Here is a 20,492-nt window from a genome sequence, read left to right as displayed (position 1 = left end):
TCAGTTACCTTCTCACTTACATGTTTCAGTACTCGCCCATTAATACAGACTGCTGTATTGTACATTGGCAAAGTCTTGTAGGTTCAGTATTTTGCTTTGAGGTGATGTGTCTTTTTGTCAAGCAGCTTTTTAAAGAGAAACTTACAGCCCAAAACTCTGTCATTATCCTTCCATCCTCAGCCTGAATAGTTCAGTTTGGTGGCATACATCACATTGGTCAGCCCCAAGAGGAAGTAAATGATATGCAGCTAAGTCAACTGTATTGAGTATATATATTAAGGATGCATGATAACACTGACACGTCATCAGTATCTGCCGATATTGGCTTTAAAATGAAATATCAGAATCAGCCAACCTCCCGATTTCTGACAACATGACAAACCAATTTATTTATTTATTTTTTTTAATTGACAAAGTCAATATGTACAAAACATCACGTAAACGATACAGCACAGGTAACTAAACAACATATCTGAAAGATACAAATATGTATAAAGAATATAAATGACAAACATTAAAACAGACAATAGAATAATTTCATGTAACTGTTTCAGAGTTGCCTCGTACTGCGTTAATTACCTCCAGAGCGACAAAGCAGAAAACATAACTCTGGCATGCTTCTAAATGACGATGAAAGGGCCGTTAATCAAAGGTAACAAGTCTTAAGTGCTTATGATTCGGTTACTAAATTTTTGGTGCAAAAAGACTGACAATATAGTACAACATGCTGATATCCCTGTGTGAAGTTAATGTACACAATCACCATTAAGTAACCAGACACCCAAATAAGTTAGTATGTTCAGTGTATTGACAAACTGTTATGAATAAACTGAACAATAAAAAATTTGGGCCCAAAAATGTGTTGAGGTTACAGTCTGTGAAAGTCTATTTTGTATGTACGTTGGAGGTCAGAGGAGTGAATCCCTGTGTTCAGAGTTAAGTATTAGAACACCGCACCGTCCTGACTACAGTAAATCGAGATCCTTCGCAGAAAAAAAAAGTTTTAAATTCAAAGAGTAGTGCCAAAAAAAAATATGATGGTCAAGAATGAGTCCCACAGTACTGTGCTGTCCTCTTCTGATGTAGCATTATCCTCTCTTGATCCAGGGACTGATGTAAACTCAACTGCTAAGCTAGCTAATGGCTAACGTTTTTTTTGCAGTCTTTCACAGTTACTGAACAAAAGCCCCACACTCTGCATGCTTCTGTGCTTGCATTCTGTCCCTGTCGGCTCACTATTTAATACTTTTTCTTCCCAACGACCAGTTACTCTCCTCCATATTACTGTCTCTCCAGGGTTGCGAGGTCTGACCCTTTTCTTCTTCTTCACCCCTGTGATAGGCTGACAGCTTAACAAACAAATTACCACCCATTCAACTTGAGCTCTTCTAAGTAAACTCTGTTTTACAAAGTTCTTAAACCACCACAAAGTAAAACAACACTCTTAGAAAGCAAAAGGTTTATGGTCTTAAACCAGGGTGTTACATAAGTAGGTGAACATAAATTAAAAAAACACATAAACATGAAAATAAACCTGGGTACAGGCATACAGATCAAGCAGTATATTCAGTCAGAGGATTCGGGGAAGAAAGTTGCATAATTTTCCATAATATATGGATATATTGGTTATCTACCAAATGAGTTATTATATATCAGCATATCTGCACAAAATCCAGTATCGTGCAGCCCTAATTGCTACAGTGTGATACTATTAATGTCCACTTTGAATCAACCTATTGTTTTCAGTGGGCGGTTGTGGCTCAGAGGTAAGGTTAGTCGTAGGGTTGGCACTTCAATCCTAGGCTCCCTGGTCCATGTGTCCAGCCGTCCTTGAGCAAGACACTGAACCCAGAGTTACTCCCAAGCACTTTGCCCACTGAGGTAGAAAATTGCCATGTAAATGCAGTTTATTTACCATGAGTAAAGTGGTTACCAGACAGAGTGTATTTTCACTTAGAGGTGTGTGTAATAATGCAGGTGTGTGAGAGTGCTACAAGAGCAGGAGTGTTTCATTATTCAGCAAGTACCAAAAGAAACAACTCAAAAGCATTTTATTGCCTCATATTAGGTTGTTTGGTGACACTGCTCGTTACCTTCGCTAAGGAGGTTATGTTTTTGGTCCAGTTTGTTTGTTTGTCAGAAGTATTGCAGAAAAACTGCAGGCCAATGCTGATGAAGATTCTCATTCATCCAGGTCATGGTAATTCTAAATGCTATATTGAAGGCAACTGGACTTGCTTGCGGTTTCTTGAAGACGTTTCACCTCTCATTCAAGAGGCTTCTTTCATCCTAACTGACTGGTGGGGAGTTGCAGGCTTTAAACCCCATGATGGTGTGAACCCTTACCTAACCCTAACCCTTAAGCCTGATATATGCTTGGGCGCACAACACCTTTGAAGAGTGTTGCTCAACAGAAATGAGGTATTTTCAGCATAAAAAAGTGTTGCTCTAATTCAAGACAATTTTCTTACATTGTCGACATCAGCATATTTTATCACCCAATGTGAATGGTAGTATTACTATTGTCTCCATAGAGACGTTAGTTTTAAATCGGACCTGCGTCCAGCATCTCTGTCCATAGATGCAGCTGTGCATCAGCGACAGCTCCTGTGGATCTATAAGCTGGCCACACTGCCCTCACCAAGCTGACTGACAGCTGACATTTACTGAACAAAAATATTTTTCATGTCAGCGCCACGGGAGGAAATCAAGAGTATTTTAATTTATTGATTAATTGATTTTCTGTCCCCACCCACTGCAGCAGATGAGGGGAATCTGTTGCTCACCAACAGACTGGGGGCTGATCGATCAATAAATATTAGGTTAATAAGATGAAAACACATGTACAGTGGGATATCTGTGTGACTAACACAGCTGTCTGTGCAGAGTAGTCTTTACCAAACGGCAACAGAAGTAGACCTGGACTGTAAACAAAAGCAGGGGCTCTGTGGTTACCACAGAGATGACTGAAACCTTTCGCTGAGGCATGAATTGAAAACATCCAGAGACTGTTTAATTTCTGTCGTGCACCCAAGCAGAAATTAGTCTTTATAGAGTCGTTGAGGTCACCTGTGAGTCATTGACCCACCCAGCCATCATGTGGGTCAGTAGGGTTGGCTGCGTCCAGATGTGAATGGGTGTTAAGCTGTTTAGGGAGGCAACTAAAGACTGCATTGTAGGTGAGCCATAAGTGGTGTCGTAGGCCACTTCCTCTGTTTAACAATGGTCACCACAGAGGAAGTGGCATACAACACCACTTATCACCCATCTACAACTACCTCCCCGAACAGCTTAACACCCATTCACACCTGAACTCATCCAACCCTAACAAACCACATCATGGCCAGGTGGGTCAACAACTCGCATGCGACCCTAACAACACTGGAACTCGGAACTCAGCATGTGACCTCAACGACTTTGTAAGGGTTCACACCCACACAGGGTTTAAAAGCTTGCAACTTCCCACCAGTCAGAACTCAAAGCTCAAGCAAGCCCAGTTGCCTACAATATAGCATTTAGAACCATACAGGCCAGAGTTTCATGAATCTTGGTGGAAGGATATAGGTCAAGGAAGAACCCATTAAATGTTTGAGCAGATTGGAATCATAGCGTGAACACATATTGTTTTTTTTACTTTAGTCAACATTATGAAAAAGGGCATTTAGCCTAAGCGGAGGTCTGCGCTCTCTGAGTGCCCTTCTGTAGTGTTACTCATTGATTTGTATCCTCATTAAAATCTTTACTAAACGTTGTAATATGTTTAGTCTTTCATTCTGCACTTCTTCCCACCAAATCCAGATCAGCAAACCAAACTGTTTTTGCTTGTGCTGTCACCAGAGGTGTGCAGTGGCTTCTTTCTTTGCTGTTAATGGCACAAGGGAGTTTAAATGAAAGAGGGGACATCCAGCAGGGGTAGCTGTCCGGAAGGTGAATACTTTGATGCTGTTGTTTTGTTCTTGTGGTTGCCACATTCAGCATGCTGTTTTCTGTAACCACACATATAACATTAATGCCCAATAGATGTAAAAAAACAAAAAAACAAATGCAAATCCATCCACTACTCATGTAAATCAATAGAAGTATAATTTCATGTGCAGGGATTTAAGACATTGGTCTAAGTGAGGCCAAAGACTGCCCAGAGCAAATTTTCTCCTGTTCATTTTTGGCCACAGTGTGTATTTACACAATGGGATGTCTCTCGCTGCGGCTTTTACTGCACTTCAGCTGTGTAACCTTGGCGGCGGCAACATGCACCCCAGACTCAGCTGTGAATCAAGCTATTGGCTCTCCTCAGTTAATACTGTGAAGGAGTGTATCACAAATTCTAATGGGCCTCAAGTGCTATTGAAATGGGTAAATGTGAGGATCTATTCTGCAGGCTTTGGGGCCGAATAACTAAAAAGGCCATGTTTATTTTCTTCTCAGTGTACTTGTACTATTCTCCAACCGTAGTGCATTGTCTATTGATTTTCTCCAGCCCCCTCTATCAGTCAGGCTTTAATAAGACAACACATGTCGCCTTTAAAAGAAACGTATTAGAATGTTAATAGATCACTCCACAGACCTGTTTGCCTCTCCGCTGTGGTTGTGTGTGTGTGAACACGCGTACGCGATCGCATTTTTGTGTATGTGTGAGCCACCACATTTTCATTAAAGCAGAAGAAGACAACATTCATCTTGATGGTTTTAGGGAGTAGAGGGGGAGGGAAACAAGGAGAATGTAACACTAGAGGGATGAAGGGATAAGGATGGAGAGAGTAGTAGAAAGTGAGGAAGAAACCTCCTCGTGCAAAGTGGATTCATCTTCTGTCTTATTGCTCCTGCAGGGACCAATTTATCTTCATTTAGGTTTTTGGCACCAACCCCAACCCAGACCAGCCGCCTCAAGAAAGCACATGAGCTCAACGTGGCCCATGTGGCCTGCATCTAGGGTTTGACCAGTATTGCTTTTAATGGCTGATTATGTTGTTTAAAGCTTCTGTCAGTCTATAAAATGATATATTTACGTTCAGTCACTGAATAACATAGGAAGAAATACTAAGACCTTGTTGGACTGCTTGCCCAAGTCGTTTTTTTGGCATATTCAAATTGTGTTCAGATTTAATTTCTACATAACCCCTAAAGGTGAATTTTTACTTTCCTTTTTGAACAAGATAATTATCTTGTGCAAACAAGATAATTCTGCTCTACGCCCACGTTTTTATTTTGTGGGAACAAGTTAATTATCTTGTGAAAATAACTTATTTATATTGTGCACTCAAAAGGGGCTCCCTAGATTTTTAGTTTTAGATTTTTAGTTTTTTTTTGGTTTGAAATGCAATTCCAATCCGATTTCTACAGATGCTTTGCAGTCTTGAAGCTCAAATTGGACTGGACTGCAGTACTGACCATCGCAGAGTGTACCAGTCTGCTACGTTGCTGAGTTCTCTGGTGTGACAGAGGAGCTTGCTCAAGACTTGACAGCATGAGAGTGAAATGATGGACCTCCATTTCTCAGGGATCCGCGTGGGAAAGCTACATAGTCACTGACACCAGGTTGTCACCACAGCAACCCTTGCAGATAGGTGGATGATATCTGTACACACAAATTCGATCTGATCACTTACAAATAAAGATAGGATTTGAGTAACAAATCCGATTTGCCCGCAGTCCGAATGTAGCCTTGGTGTTGTCTTCAAAACTGTATTTGTAAACAGGTGAACAAAGTCTCATTAATTCTGTTACGGGACACATAATCCCTCACAACCCGCTTAAATGATATTAGCTGGCAGCCTCGGTCCTGTGTGTAATGTGGGTTATTACTTTTCATTAACACACAACAACTTCATAGATACTTGGACGCCTTTTTTTGTTGGTTTTATTAATGCAGTTATAATAATAAGCATATGATAATGTATTATGGTATGAATGGTTGTCTGTCTCTATGTGTCAGCCCTGTGATAGTCTGGTGACGTGTCCAGGGTGTACCCCGCCTCTCACCCAGTGTCACCTGGGATAGGCTCCAGCCCCCCCATGACCCCTAACAGTAATACGTCAAAACTGTCATTTCTAAAACAATATTTGGGTGCTCAGATTGTGACCCAGGATTTAAGACCGTCTTGGTTTACTTTACACCATCTCTTTAACTTTTTTCTACATAACAGTTGCCTATCTCATGCTCGTTTTAGTTCTGTGTCAATATTTATGCGAATTTGGGGACTCACAGCCGCCCAAAAACTAGAAAATGAATCTAAAAAATATTTAATTATCAGTGACCAAAAATAAACAAAAGAGGGTGGCATGAACATTCAATCTTTTCCTGGTTCGAACCCAGGGTAGGGAAGATCTTCTGTGCAGAGTTTGCAAGTTAATTGGTGACTCTAAAATGGCCGTAGCCATAGGTGTGAATCTGAGCGTGAATAGTTGTTTGTCTCTATGTGTCAGCCCTGTGACAGTCTGGCTGCCTGTCCAGGGTATACCCTGCCTTTTGCCCAATGTCAGCTGGGATAGGCTCCAGCCCCCCTGTGACCCCCAACGGGACAAGTGGTTACGGAAAATGAATGAATGAACATTTAAAGATTGTTTAACAATATCAAAATTACTTTTTGTATTTTTAAAAATTCCTCCCACTGGATGAATTCTTCATTCTCCCATGTCTTGTGCTTATAAATTAATGTGTCACTTCCATTCAAGATTTGTAATGTGTGTTTAATTGTAGATCAAATACACAGAAAACTCATGAAAAGATAAAGATATGCAAGTAGCATTAAATAGCACTTGCTTTTAACCCCTATTTTTATCTGATTTAAGCCACGAGCTGTCACATTTTTTGTATCTTAACTATCAGATATCTCAGTGTTTTCACTTCAGTTTGATGCTGCATGTTCCATAATACATTTTGTAGGTGTTTACCTCCTTTAGGAGTTTGAGGCTGCTGCCCTCTCTGTGTCTTTATTGAGCTTTAGCTCAGACCACAACACCCTCTCCATTCAGCAGGGTATAAATTAACATTGATTTTAGATACGGTCTTACTGTAGCATCATGGCCTTGGTGGCCAAATAACTAACAATAACCTTCACAGTATGAGTGGGTGGAGAGGCGGCGAGGGCAACAAATAAAGACAGAGGAAGAGAGAAGAGGAGAGCTGCATTATTCTGCTCTTCATTACATATAATTGCTGATTAAAGCAAAATCTTTTGTCGCCTCGTTTTCTATTTGCAGATTTCCGGCCCAGATGTTTGGTCGAAATAACACAAGAAACATTTATTATCTCTGGCACTTTCGCTGTTTAACCTGTTGATTTAACCCTGTAGTGAAGATGCCATGTTGAGTAATACTCAGCAATTACATTACATTGTACCAAGAATTCTCCCTCTCCTCCCCTCCTCTCCCTGTCTACCATATGTAACTTCCAAAATCACATGCTGCATGATGCTGGCTCACCGTATGGAGCCAAACAGTCAGATGCTTGTTAATTGTTTTGCTGCTAGAAAAGAAACGAAAGGGGTGGTGGAGTGGAGAGAGGAGGCTTGAGAGGGGGAGGGAGACGGATGTCAGAAATCAGAGGGACCCCTGCTGCCATGTCTGGATGCAGCACTGGCTGCGCAGTGAGAAGAGAAGGAGAGAGACAGGCAGAGTTGTGTCTGTTTGGCTGTGTTGCGCTGTGCAGTCTGGTCTAGGTGCCCTACTGACAGCCCAAAGATTGATGGATAGACCTGTGTATCGCACATAACATCAATTCTGTGCTGCTTTCTCTTTCATTCTGAGTCTCACTCCCTCATCACTCCTCCCTTCCCCTCTCTTCTCCTGCTCTCCCCCTCCCTCCCTCTCTACCTCCCTCCCTCCCCGCCGCTGCTCCAGGTCCCTCGCCGGTCCCTCTCTTCCGTATTAGTTTCCAAAAGGCATCTTTAATGCTGCCAGAGAGCGCGCTGTGAGGCAGCAAGAAAGCGAGGCGAGCGGATTGCTATCTTTGTGACAGCTTTTCCGCTTGGCAGGCTGCGTGTGAGCCGGGGAACTGGACTGGACTGTGGTGTTTCGTGGAGGAGGTGGGAGAGGAGGTGGGAGAGGGAGAACTGAGGGGCAAGCTGGACAGATGGAGGACGGCACCCAACAACTGGGACACTGCATGGTTGACATGAAGGAGCTGAGTGCCAACCCTGAAGGACTGACCGCTGCCGGTGAGCTCACTGCACTGTGTTGTCTGTCCGCCTGTCCCTTAATCTGTCTCCTCTAGCTCTCTCCTGTGTCCTTCCTCACACAGTAAAACTCTGAAACATCTTGTTTTCTATTAAATTGATTCTGTCTCCTGCATAGTATCCCACTGTTTTTATAAATACGTGTCCCAATGATGTCTATTTTTTGCATATTTTCCCTCTGTTTGTGTTTGCAGTGGTTCTGTCTCTCTAAGACACACGCAGAGAGAGAAGGAGTGTGTGTGTTGGGGAGAGAGAAAGAGAGGGTGGAGGTACTAGTAAGAGTGAGAAAGGGAAACAGTATTAAATGTACACTGATCAATAATCACTGAATGAGTGAATTCGGTGGGGCGCCTTGGGATTATGTTGTTGCAGTTATTACAAAAGAACATTAATTATACATTCCATTAGCATAAAGTGTTCACAGGTGAGTCCTGAAAATTACTAATTAATTATTTAATTTTTAAATTCGAAATGAGTACACTGTGTCTCACCAGCCAGTTGATTCTGGATTATTTGGAGCGATGTCATGTTTATAAGTTAATGGTCAAGTGTCTCTTCAAATTATTCCAGAGAATTTATTCTAAAACTTAGTGGCTGCCTTTTCGACAGGTTTCCGATAAGTGTTAGGCTCTTGCAGCGTGGTTGAATTAAAATCGCAGATTGTCTCAGAATGTGGTCAGTTCTGTCAGAGGAGCCTGCCTTACCTAATTTTGGGCAACACTGAATTTAATTTAGTGGCTCTGCAGAGTTTGAAGTTTGAAAAACACAGACATGGCAACAAATTCTCACATCTGTTTGAGTGCCTGTGTGTGCATCCATGTTTCTGTCTGTGTGTGTGTGCTTTGCTTTTTTTTTTACTGCAGTCATATTCCATACAGCCTGAATGTGTTGTCACTAATGAGCACTGGCAGAGGCAAACTAGATGTCTCAGTGCCCATCACAACAGGAGAATGCTAAAGAGATTAGCCATATCAGTGATGCCACAAAGCCTGCTCTCCAAGTTTAATACCTTTGCTCACCAAAAAGGACAGACACTGCATGCAGCGCCGCTAAGCATTTGCATTGGCATGCAAGCTCAACACCATCATCTTCCCCATGGGGATAAGTAAATGGAGGCGTACAAAGAGGAATGAAAGCGCAATTCATGATGCCTTGTCTCCTTTGCCTCAAACCACACAGATACACGCTGAACCAGCTTAAATGCACAATTACACACATGCTTACATGCAAACACACACACACACACACACACACACACACAAGGGAATATCTAAACACGCATACACCAGCACATCCTTACATGCACAGATGTAAGCACGCATGCACAGTCACACATGTGCTCATGCTTTTACAGTTATGACCTAATTGCGAACCCTGGATTTGCGCTGCTATAAAATCACACAGTCACAGTTTGGCAATGACATCTGACAGGTGTGGGAGTGCTACAGTAACGACAAACACCTCACTGTACCTCTGTTGTGTTTTCCCCAAGCATCCTGGGAGACAAAAGGGAAGAGCAAAGCACATAATTACCATGTTTGGCACGAAAGACAAGTTGACAACCCCGCATTATCAGTCGCAAGGTGAAATAGTTTATCTCCTCCTTCTTGACAGGAGAGAACAGTGGGTGCTGCTCAGTACTTATTAAGGTGGGACTGAGTTGGCATTTTACAAACTCCTCACCATAAGGGGTAAAATTATGTGATTTTATCTATTAAGTATTCATAACAGAATTGGTATAGGTGCATGTGGGTGTTCAATGAAAGCTGCAGCGTAATTGATGGATTTTTATCGCACAATGCTTGACATCACAAGACTGTTGTGGAGCAGAACGTATTCCCTCTGTGCCCTCGTTAACCCTCCACACTCCATCTCCCATCGACGCGACAGTCAAGACCTCCTCAGCACACCCAACTGATTCACAACACTTCATTAAACGCTGGCAACAAAACCATCTGTCCCCTCTCAATCTCCCAGGGCAGTAATGTGACGATAACTCACTCTCCCATTCAGCACCACTTGTCCTAATAGGATGCCTGTTTGTGCAAACATCAATCGTGTTAGCGGTATGTTAGCCTGGCTGATGAGTGAATCATCAGAAAGGATGTGCAGGTGTTGTTCAGGCAATTTAAACTACAGAATAGAGAAGAAAGTAAGATAGGACAAAAGGAATTGGAAGAAAGAAAGAGTGCAGTTAGTATGCTTGTGATGTCGACTTGGTGGTGTTTGTGGCGGAATGGTTTATTGAGAGACGGCCAGTTATAATGCCTAAAATATAAAATCCCACGGTGAGCCAGCCACCAAAGTGAATTATTAATATCATCTCAAAATCCAAAGTAAATGATATTCAAAATATAAACAGGATTTGTTCTTAGGCACAGGCTCTTATATGTAATATCTATTCATGAAGAGGATAAGCAGGAGTGATTAAGAATGTGTGCTTTACCCACTGCGAGAGGGTTTATCAGAGCTCTTTTTGGAAATTGCTTGATTTTCTTAGTTGAGCTGGAAGCACATGACGGAGACCGGAGCAGCGACGGGCAGCATTTTGGAGCTTTTCCACAGTTATTTTTTGTGGAGTCAGGAATAAGGGAGCAATCCCATGTGAGATCTGTGCGCTCACTCCCCCACATTTCCTACTAGCTGGCGCTTGGTTATCACACTGTGCAGTGGGTGAGGAAGCAGGGCAATGAGAAGGGAAGAGGGTTAAATGATCATCTGCAAGACGGACAACTTAAGTCCCTGTACATTAATTAACTTTGTCATTCCAGAGGAATCACCTAGTCTGCTCACATCCTAATAAATTACCCTCTCCTCTCCCTTCAGCGTGCCTTTTTCCCTACTGATACCACCCGCAGACAGGGGGGGTGATAGATTGGAGGTACAGTGGGGCTGTGCTGTTATTTCTAGAGCCAGATGAAACTGCAGTATAGCGGGCGGGCACACCTCATTTGCTTTGGGCCCCTCTGGGAGTTACATCTGCATGTGCCGCCTGCCTGCCTGCCTGCCTGCCTGCCGCCTTGCTGAGCTTATTACCATATTCATAATGCCAGCGGATATCGATTTTAAATACCACACCTGTTCCACTTTTCTCCTCATACTTATCCACGCATTGGAGCAGGATCACCTGTGAGCTCCGGCGTAAAGGAGATGTGATTGAGATGGACAGTACAGGTGGTTGACCTTTCCCCGTGTAATGGCTAATCATTGTAATTAGACTTTGTGTATTTTTTTTTTGGTCAGCTTGGTTCTCACCAAGAGGTTAATGACATGCGGTGTGTTCAGTGCTCGAAGACAAGGACGGTGTCACAGTGTACATAACAGGTGTTCTGTCCTCAGGTTGTGTGCGCATAATTTGTCCATGATTTTAATAACTGTGGATGCGGAGTCACTGTGATCATGTGAACAACACTCACCAGAGCTGCGCTATTAAATGCCATGTATTTGTCCTCAAAGATGGAGCATAACCTGTGTTGCCTGTCTTATCATCAAAGCATCTGGCATGATCCTTCTATAAATACTTGACACACTCACAGGCTGTGCTCTGAAATTCAGACATCTTTTAACTCCAGTCCTCCCCCTGCTTCACTATCAAGCATATCTAGTTGCTTTCCCATGCGTGTATGTCTCATGATCAGTAGCCCCCAACCCATATCAGACCCAGACTCGGCTTTACGTCTTATCTGTATTCAATTAGTTCTGCAATGACAGATATTTTCCACCGCTTTCTACCGCTTTAGATAAGTTGGTGTCTTGCGCAGATGGAGTCCTCCAAAGTAACTGGGCTGCTCAAGTGACAGTCCCCCATGATGGCACCAGAGACAAGACCCAACAGCTGGCACCGTCTCAGCCCACCTAGCTAAAGGGCTTTCTGTTGCCACCACACAACATGTCATCCAGGCTTATTAAAGTTTCATCAGCACTCACAAGGAAGCCTTAGTGGTGACAACATGAAGAGACATGACCCCTGAGGAAAGGGATGATGATGATGATAGTAATGTGAAAACCAGATAGCAACACAGAAAGTATATTTACATGCATAATTACCCTGTTTGTGTAACTCCCTGTGTGTGTGTGTCCCAACGTATCCTCGTACTTCAACTACATGTGCATTTGATTAATTTGTGGGTTGCTGTAGTTGTATGCATAACAGATATTGCACTAAGTTTGCATAAGCCCGTTCATTCAAATGTAGCCTGTCCTGACAGCAGCTGACGAGCTAAATTCTCTGACACTTGAGCAAACACATGGCAAATTGAGATTTTATTTAAAATTTTTGGCAACATATTCGCTGAATTTAGATATGCACTGTAAGTTCCATGTGTTTTTTTGTCAAGTTGCCGGGCATTTCTTCAGCCTCAGTAGGCAAGTCACTCTCAAGAGGGCACAAGTAATGCTAATGATCCCCAGACTTTTGTAGGCTTGTTATTAAATAGCAGTGCCCACATTGTTTGTTCTACATGACTTTAAATTAGACATACCAGAGAGTACATGTAAAAGAAGAAAAGAAACTGTACCGGTATTCATACTGTTGTAGTCAGAAACAACTTCTGGATACTGCTGAAAAAGAACCGCAACTTTTTGAAGAGATGATTTGATTTAAACACTCTATTTCTCAATGTGAGCAAGGCAAAACTCATAAAAATCATTAAACTAATTTATAAAGCAACTTGTGATAAATGATGTTGAAACTGAAAGAGTGGAATTAAATTTTTGAGAGTGATAATAGGTAGTTAACACATGATTTCCTGCGTAAATTAAGTAAAAATTCAGTCTTTAATTCTATTAAAATACTGTAGTATGTCTTAAATCAATCTTCATTACACAGTTTATATTGTTTCCTGATAATTTCATGAATCTCTTACTGTGATGAAGTATAGAGAAACATAAACTGTTTCTCAAATTAAATTCTTTTCAACCCTTGCATTTGAATTTACTGTATAATATTCCACCCTTAACATGTTTCATAGCATTGCTGTGATCTTGAACAGCTCCACATTTATCCCCCCAAGATGGAAACAACAGCACAGAGACATGCAGCAAATCTGTGATGTTGTATAGAAGCATCTTTGAACTTTCACTGACAGTTAAAGGAAACCAACTTTCTCGATACCGTGGCATTACTCAAGGGAATTGTCAGTTATAAGGGTGTATTATCTGGGTCTTTTCTATTAGCATTCCTGTGCTTCACCAGGAGGCTCCTATAGATATGAAAGTTTTTTCTTCTTTTGAGCACATCTTCCTTTCTTTGTCACGAGATCACAGGAAAACAACTGTTTAACAACTGCTAATAACACAGATGATTTGACTGCTTTATTTGCTCCACCTCAGGTTTTCTCAGCATTTGCTCTGATCATTTTTTTTCTTGGCAGGTGTTCCTTGTCTTTACAGAGGGCCAGTGGTTGGTGGTGTTACGTCTAGGATAGGCAGGTTTTATGTCTTTCCAGCATGCAGTCTTGTCTTGCACCGTTTCTTACTTTAAGATTGCATCATTTTGTTGTGTGATTGTTGTTTAGTCGGATCAAAGTAGACTTGTCCTCTGCAAAGACCTTGAAGTGTGATGAAAGGCTGTAGAAATAAACTGACCCAACTTGACATAGAAGCTGCCAAGAAAGTGCGGTGACTGAAGTAATTATAAAACACAAGTAAATCATTTTTAGTGAAGGATCCTCATTATATAAAATGACTATTACCGAAAGTCGTGTGGCTCCCATACATTAGTAAGCATCGAGTATCCATGGCCCATTAGTGGGGTTGATGAGCCTTAGAGAGGCCAATTGTGTCCAAGCACCCCAGGAAGTGGAGAGCGGCATTAAGTGGTTTAGGGCCCCTCTACGTGTTGCACCATCGTGCAGGTGTTTCATCTGTTTGGTTGTGTGTCGGACTGGGAGAGTGATGAATGAGAGACAGCGTTGGCACCAGATGATACAAGCAGTCAGTCCTTTACTAATCATTATGGCATAAACCCTCAAGGACAATGGATACCTAGATTCTCTTGTTTTGACACTTGCGAAGAATGCAGTGTGTTTGCATAATCTAAAATGAACAGTTACACTTATCACTGTGGCATTTTGGGATCCTGTCGTGCTCCTGGCGTGCTTGAATATAGTCTCTAAAGATTTGTTTTTGTGCTGATTGAAATAGTTTCTGTCTCCAGTGGTGCCACATTGGAGGAAAATGGATCAGATTTCAGCCCTTTTGTCTACTTTATATTCTGTGTCTATGGGCGATGTGGTTATCCCTTTTAATTTGAAGTAGAGGAATTCTTCTTCAGTGCTGAAAAAATTTGTGGAAAAAGTTGGTTGTATGAAAAATTATTTGCAACTATTTTAATAAGAAGAAAGGAAAACATGCACATTGACAGATAATTGCTAGCAAATTGTGAAAACTGGCTGCCTTTTTTTTTTTTTGTCCTTCTAAAATTAATGTTTTGGGGTATCAGACTGGTCATACTGGAAAAACATGTTAATTGAGGATGACAGCGTGGGCTCTGGGAAACTGTCATTGTTTTCTGACATCTTTAAACCAGAATATTAATTGATTCATCATAAAATTAACTGTCAGCTTAATCCGTTTGTAAATTAGTCAGTGGTAAACCCACACATGTTAAAGGTTCTATAAGTGATATTCAGAGTGTTGATATGGCAGGAAACCAGTCTTTGAAAAGATACAGTGGAGTAATGCCATCCTGAGCAAAGAGTAAAGCCATGCTACCTCTGTGTGTGTTGTCACCTGAGCTTCTCTGTGGTTTGGTGTGGTAAGTCGGTCTAGCTGTGCTCATCATTTGTACTGTGCTCATATGGTGGTTACCGCTAATATTGGGACAACGTCGTCACAGAAGCATAGTGCCCACCCTCCGGTTAACCCTGGTTAACACCTTTAGCTCCATTAGCACTGTTGCCGTTGTTTAATGCTGTTTATGGAATTAGCACTTTAGCTGCTAGCTGCCAGCTCAGCCACCTCCATGTTGTCCAGACAACTCATTTACTCTGAATTTCACATAAAGCCCCTTTAAACCTAAGTAGAGTCAAACTGCAATAGTCAGTGCTCTGATTCACTTTCAGTGTGTTATTTACTCGTTTCTTCCATTGTTCTAATGTTTACTTTTATCTCCCTCTCAATCTTCCTCTCTCTCTCTGTCTCTCTCAGGTGTTATTCTAACACCCAAGCTGCCTCAGGTGGAGTTCAGCCTTGGTAAGTCCCTGTGTTTACTCTGTGATTCAAGGGTCAATTTGGGGATATTCCACTCCCTCCTGACATCCTTGTAAGCACATTAAAGTAACATGGACTCGCTTGCATGGTTGCACACTTTCAGTAATGTCAGATCCCTCTTCCCTCGTCCAGAAACACAGCCAAGTTTCATGGCCTATCAGCCCCTGTGGCTAAAATAAATCCAAATGTAACTGTTGTAAACACACACAGCCAAACAGTCACATGCTGACAGTTACACTAATGCAGAAGTCAGTCAGAATTAGTGGCATATCTGCCGACATCCTTAATCTTTTCTCATTCTGACACATACACACGCCCCGAGCGCGGTTAGAAGGGACAACACAGAAAAAGGCAGAGAGAAAACATTACACAGAGTGGCGAGAGGGTCCTTTTGAACTTTTTTCGTGGAGATGGCCTCATTCATTTTTTATGGGACTGAGATGCTGGAATTCTATTTCGAGACAATTCATTGTGGCTCAGGTCAAGTTTCCTAAAGTGAAAATCCAAACAGAAATATTATTCCTGTGGTCTCTGACAGAGGAGACTGACAGCATCAACGACTGGTGTCTTGGCTCCCTTATCTCTAACTTTTGAAGCAACTGCAACAAAGACTCCCCACTGTTGCGCTCACAATAAACAAAGAACAACTGAATACAGATATTCCAGAAATGTGGCGACAATTTCTGTTTCATCTCAGTGGTATTAGGAAAGATAATGAACCCACAAATGTATCCTCCCTGGTGTCACATGATGACCCCCAGGCCTGGGCAGTGCTCAGTCTACATCTTGTGACCATTTAAAACAGTTTTCAGTGTGCTTAAACCTCAGCTGCATGTTGATACCTCATGAACACTCCTGAAAGTCCCATTGCTATTACACAGAGGGCAAAATTACAGTGAGCCATAAAGACATGTAATCAGAGTTCATTTATATAGAGAGTGTGTGGGGCTCAATAGGAGAGTCATTATCGAGAAAATATACACACACTCACAAGTGCACGCAGCTGGGTGTGTATGTGCACACATCGTAGATACAGGCATACTAATAAATCCTGTAAAAAAAATCTAATAAAGCCTTTGTAATGCTTGCTTTGGTTTCTAAATGTTCAATTTATTCGAATTTCTACTCAAATGATATTGTAGGTTGAGGGTTTGCACTTGAATAGGAAAACAATTTGAATGTAAATTATCTGTCATGGTGGAAAATACAGCTGACAGCTGGCACAGAGAAATGCCATGTCCCTCTTTAATTGCCCTGGTTGAATGTGTGCTCATGTGTGCTCAATGTACAGTACATCTGTCAAACCCTTAATGACAGTGTTTAATTTCTATAATTTTTTATTATTAGATATGTGCATATTTTATTCCTAACGTTTATTGATCTCGATAATGTAAAGTTGAATATGGTTTAAGCTCTGGAGGGAGATCACATGTTTAAATACTTGATATGTTTAAATGTGTAATGGATTCTTTTCAAGGAAAAATGAAATGGCGCTAAAGTCATTAATAAGAATAGTAACCAAGCATTCATCCGACAGTCATTCACAATCCACAAGCTTCTATTAGGGCTCAGCAGCTATTAGCAGCTACCTCCTGGTAGCAGCCGTCGATTTAGAGCAAGGCAAGTCAAATTTAAAAAAGAATTTCCCTGCTGGAGAGATGGTCTTTTCACAAAGCTAGGCTGTCATTGCAGTAGAAAGACACAATTACTTTTGAAATTGGTGCTCCATGACCAGAGGAAACAGAGGAAAAAGGGCTGCAGCATTCACTTCTGCTCAAGATGTAAAAAAACCTTTAACCAACAGAATGCACTGCGCCATACTGGACCGATATATGTTCCCGCTTGTGGGTGAAGTAATGTGAGTCTCCCGTCCGAATAACAATATGGCGGCTGGCTGGTAACAAAGATTTCGTATTATGTTTAAATAGATGGCTAAAATATATTTTTGAAAACATTTTAGTTGCGATAAATTGGCAATGTAGCAACAGAATCTTCGTTCATAGTTGATCAGTACTGCCTAGTGCTACTGTTTGATCTCAGTATCTTCAGCCTCTGTTTTTCACAATACAGTATGAAGCTCACTTCCTGTTCACAAACTTGCACAATTCAATTAAACAGTGCACTAAAATATGTTTCTGGCATCATTTTAGGTGATTTTTTTGTGTCATAATGTGGAAGTACAATCTGTAGTTTCGAGCGATAGCCACAGAGCCAGTGAAAATTTCGCGTCATCCACCAGATTTGAGCTGGGAAATGAAAAGGGAGATTAAGGTGCTGGTAAGACGGAAGGAAATACTACACACTAGGGGTGTAAATCACCAGTTTCATCACATGATATTATATCGATTATTTGGAAATGGTACAATATTTTTCGATATTACAAAGCCTGCCACAATATGATTTCGATTTGCAATCGATATTAGGCGATATTGAATGCCCGTTTAACACAGTCTGTCACAGAAGGCGTTGCCACCCCTTTCTTTTTTACTTTTGGCCGTAAAAGATAAAAACAACACATAAATAATAAGAACAGTTAAGTTAACTTTAAACTGACTCCACTAACACAAATAAAACAGCAAATGGGAAAAGTTAACCTTCAGGCCTTTCTGTCAGAGAGACCGTCCTGGAAGAAATCTTTTAATTTTAACCCAGCCATCATCTTTTTCATAAAACTTCAGGAATGTCTTGCTTAAAGGGAAATTTCGGTTTATTTCAACCCATCTCCTATCATCCGAAATTTGTTTCAAGTGACTAGTGACATAGAAATAATAGTTAGCATGTTAGCCGTTAGCCTAGATACAGCCGTAGCGTCAGACCTGTTAAAACTTAATTGAACAGGCATCCTTTCAAGTGCAAAGTTAGTCCACTAAACAAGCTTTTTCTCCACAAAGACCGCCTCATATCGTTAGGATAAATGTCAGAGAACATATAGAAAACGACATGTAAACGTGTTGTCTTACCTTACCGGTGTGGTGCCATGTTTGTTGTTTACCATTTAGCTAAGGCTGCAACCGGTCCCATTCCTTGCAACAGAGGTATTCCTCTTCTGTGGGCATTGGGGCACAGCATTCACAAGTAACGTTACACCACCAATCTCCAGAGCTAAAGCCTTCCAGCAGCCATTCCTCCTCTGTCGTCCTCTACCTGTTGTGCCTCTCTCTCTCTCCTCCTCCGTTCTTCATTTTCACGAAGCTCTTCCTCAGTGTATTCTGGCTCAAATAAATCAGGGCTTGAAACAAATTTAGGACGATAGGAGACGGGTTGAAATAAACCGAAATTTCCCTTTAAAGCCCTGAGGACAAACTTCTCTAAACAGCCATAAAACACAGATTAAAACAAGATCATTCAACAAGACAAACATTCAACTCAGAAATAACTGTCAAGGTTCATGGAAAAATTATTGTTTTTTGCTAGTCACCCATTATTAGCTTAAGTATATTTACACCGCATAAATTAGCCTAGCGCTTAGCAGACTTTTTTTCCTCTTCTCATAGCTTAACAGATTACATTTAAGTTATTATTTTTCTCATTCACCGGTGGTTTAAGTCACTGCATCTCCCGTCAGAACAGCACGGTTTAATTTCAGCCTGCATGCATGTTTTTTCTAGCCAAGTGAGACACTTGTCCAGGCAAGGTACATGGTGTTTTATCTCGTAACGTCATTGTCTACATACACCATGTGCTCTGACTGTTGTCCTATATTTTCTCCAACATCCAAAATATTGCGACACTGCTGCTATCCCCGAGTACATAATGTTATCCTCATTGTCTTTCTCTTGGCTGTTTGCCATCTGCCTGCCGCTTTTTCACACCGACTGTCAAAGTAAAAGCCTATGCTAAAGATGACGATATGGATTGATGTTTTCCCTTTGCATCATTAAATCGATAAATCGATCTAGATGGATGGATCGTCACACCCCTAATAGACACATTGTGATGATACACTGGTTGGAATTGGTTGGAAATCAGCAAACTATCTCATGAACACTGTTGGGCAGTAACGCGTTATTAGTAACGCGTTACAGTAATGCCGTTAGTTTTGGCAGTAACTAATACTCTAACGCGTTAGTTTTTAAATTCAGTAACTCAGTTACTGTTACCAAATGGTGCGACACAAGCAGTGAGTCACTGTCGACCTGCTGGCCTCACCACAGTGCTGTACATTAAGCGGTAGCGCTTCTGCAGATTTTTAGTCCCAGTAACGTTATATCCAGTGACGTGATATCTATTTTTATCTTGAGGAAGCTTTTGTTGTGGACAGACAAGGTCTGCGGTGGGCGACAGACTTGACATCATCATGTAGCTCTACAAATGTTCTCTAGCTCATTTTCCATATTTGTATCCAAGTACCGTAGTAAAAGGTTTACTGTAGCTGCCTGACAGCGAGTGACTCCACTGTAGAAGACGGTTGCATGTTTCCTATACCGTCTAATTGTTTTGTCATTTTGTAGTCTAACAGTCCCTTGGTTGAACTCTGTCCACTGTCGCTTTTAGGCGATGTAGCTGCGAGCCAATACAGTTAGGAAATGTTTTGGTGCAGGGCTGAGTTTCCCAAAACATCAATGAACGTTGTCTTCTTTGTGGCTTAGAAAAACTACACTGCAAAAAAGAAAAGCACCTAGCGCCCTCTAGTGTCCCCACTCAGTCATCTACAGCCAGGACATACTCAGAGTATAGATGACACTAGTGCGCGTGCCTCAAGGTCATGGCGTGATGGCAAGCCAAGACGAGAGTCCTAATGACCTTTTACAAGCAGACCTGAATCTGACAGCCCACATAAACTATTCAGTGGCTAAGATACAGTACTAATTATTCAAAGGCAGCAAAAAATAAATAAATATTTTGAGGCTGCTTTTGAAAGAAGCAGTCAGAGAAAATCTAAAGTCTTCAGTAAGGTTATTTGAGCAACTTGGCGCACAAAAACCAAAAGCAGCTTCACTTTCAGTTGAACTTTAGTAAATCAAATGACTCCAGAGGTCCGGGTGATTTGTAGCTTTTGAGCATGTTGAATTCACTTTGTGTAGGAAGGCTGTTCAGTGTGTCTTATATTAACAAGAGAACTTAAACTGTGTGTGTACTGGAAGCCATTTCAGTTATTTGTGGAGA

General features: G+C 41.4%; 1 protein-coding gene across 2 annotated transcripts in view; it reads left to right on the top strand.

Moving 5' to 3' along the window:
- inpp4b (inositol polyphosphate-4-phosphatase type II B) overlaps positions 1-20,492 on the top strand; it is a 311,501-nt gene that overhangs the window by 103,880 nt on the left and 187,129 nt on the right. For both annotated transcript variants that reach the window (XM_049567168.1, XM_049567159.1), the window contains exons 2-3: positions 7,840-8,156; positions 15,324-15,368. In XM_049567168.1, the coding sequence (XP_049423125.1) occupies positions 8,072-8,156; positions 15,324-15,368 (130 nt within the window). In that variant the 5' untranslated portion in view covers positions 7,840-8,071. The remainder of the gene's footprint in view (positions 1-7,839; positions 8,157-15,323; positions 15,369-20,492) is intronic.

Source organism: Epinephelus fuscoguttatus, linkage group LG3 (genome assembly GCF_011397635.1).
Source record: "Epinephelus fuscoguttatus linkage group LG3, E.fuscoguttatus.final_Chr_v1".
NCBI classification, from domain to species: domain Eukaryota; kingdom Metazoa; phylum Chordata; class Actinopteri; order Perciformes; family Serranidae; genus Epinephelus; species Epinephelus fuscoguttatus.
This window is presented reverse-complemented; position numbering and strand designations above follow the sequence as displayed.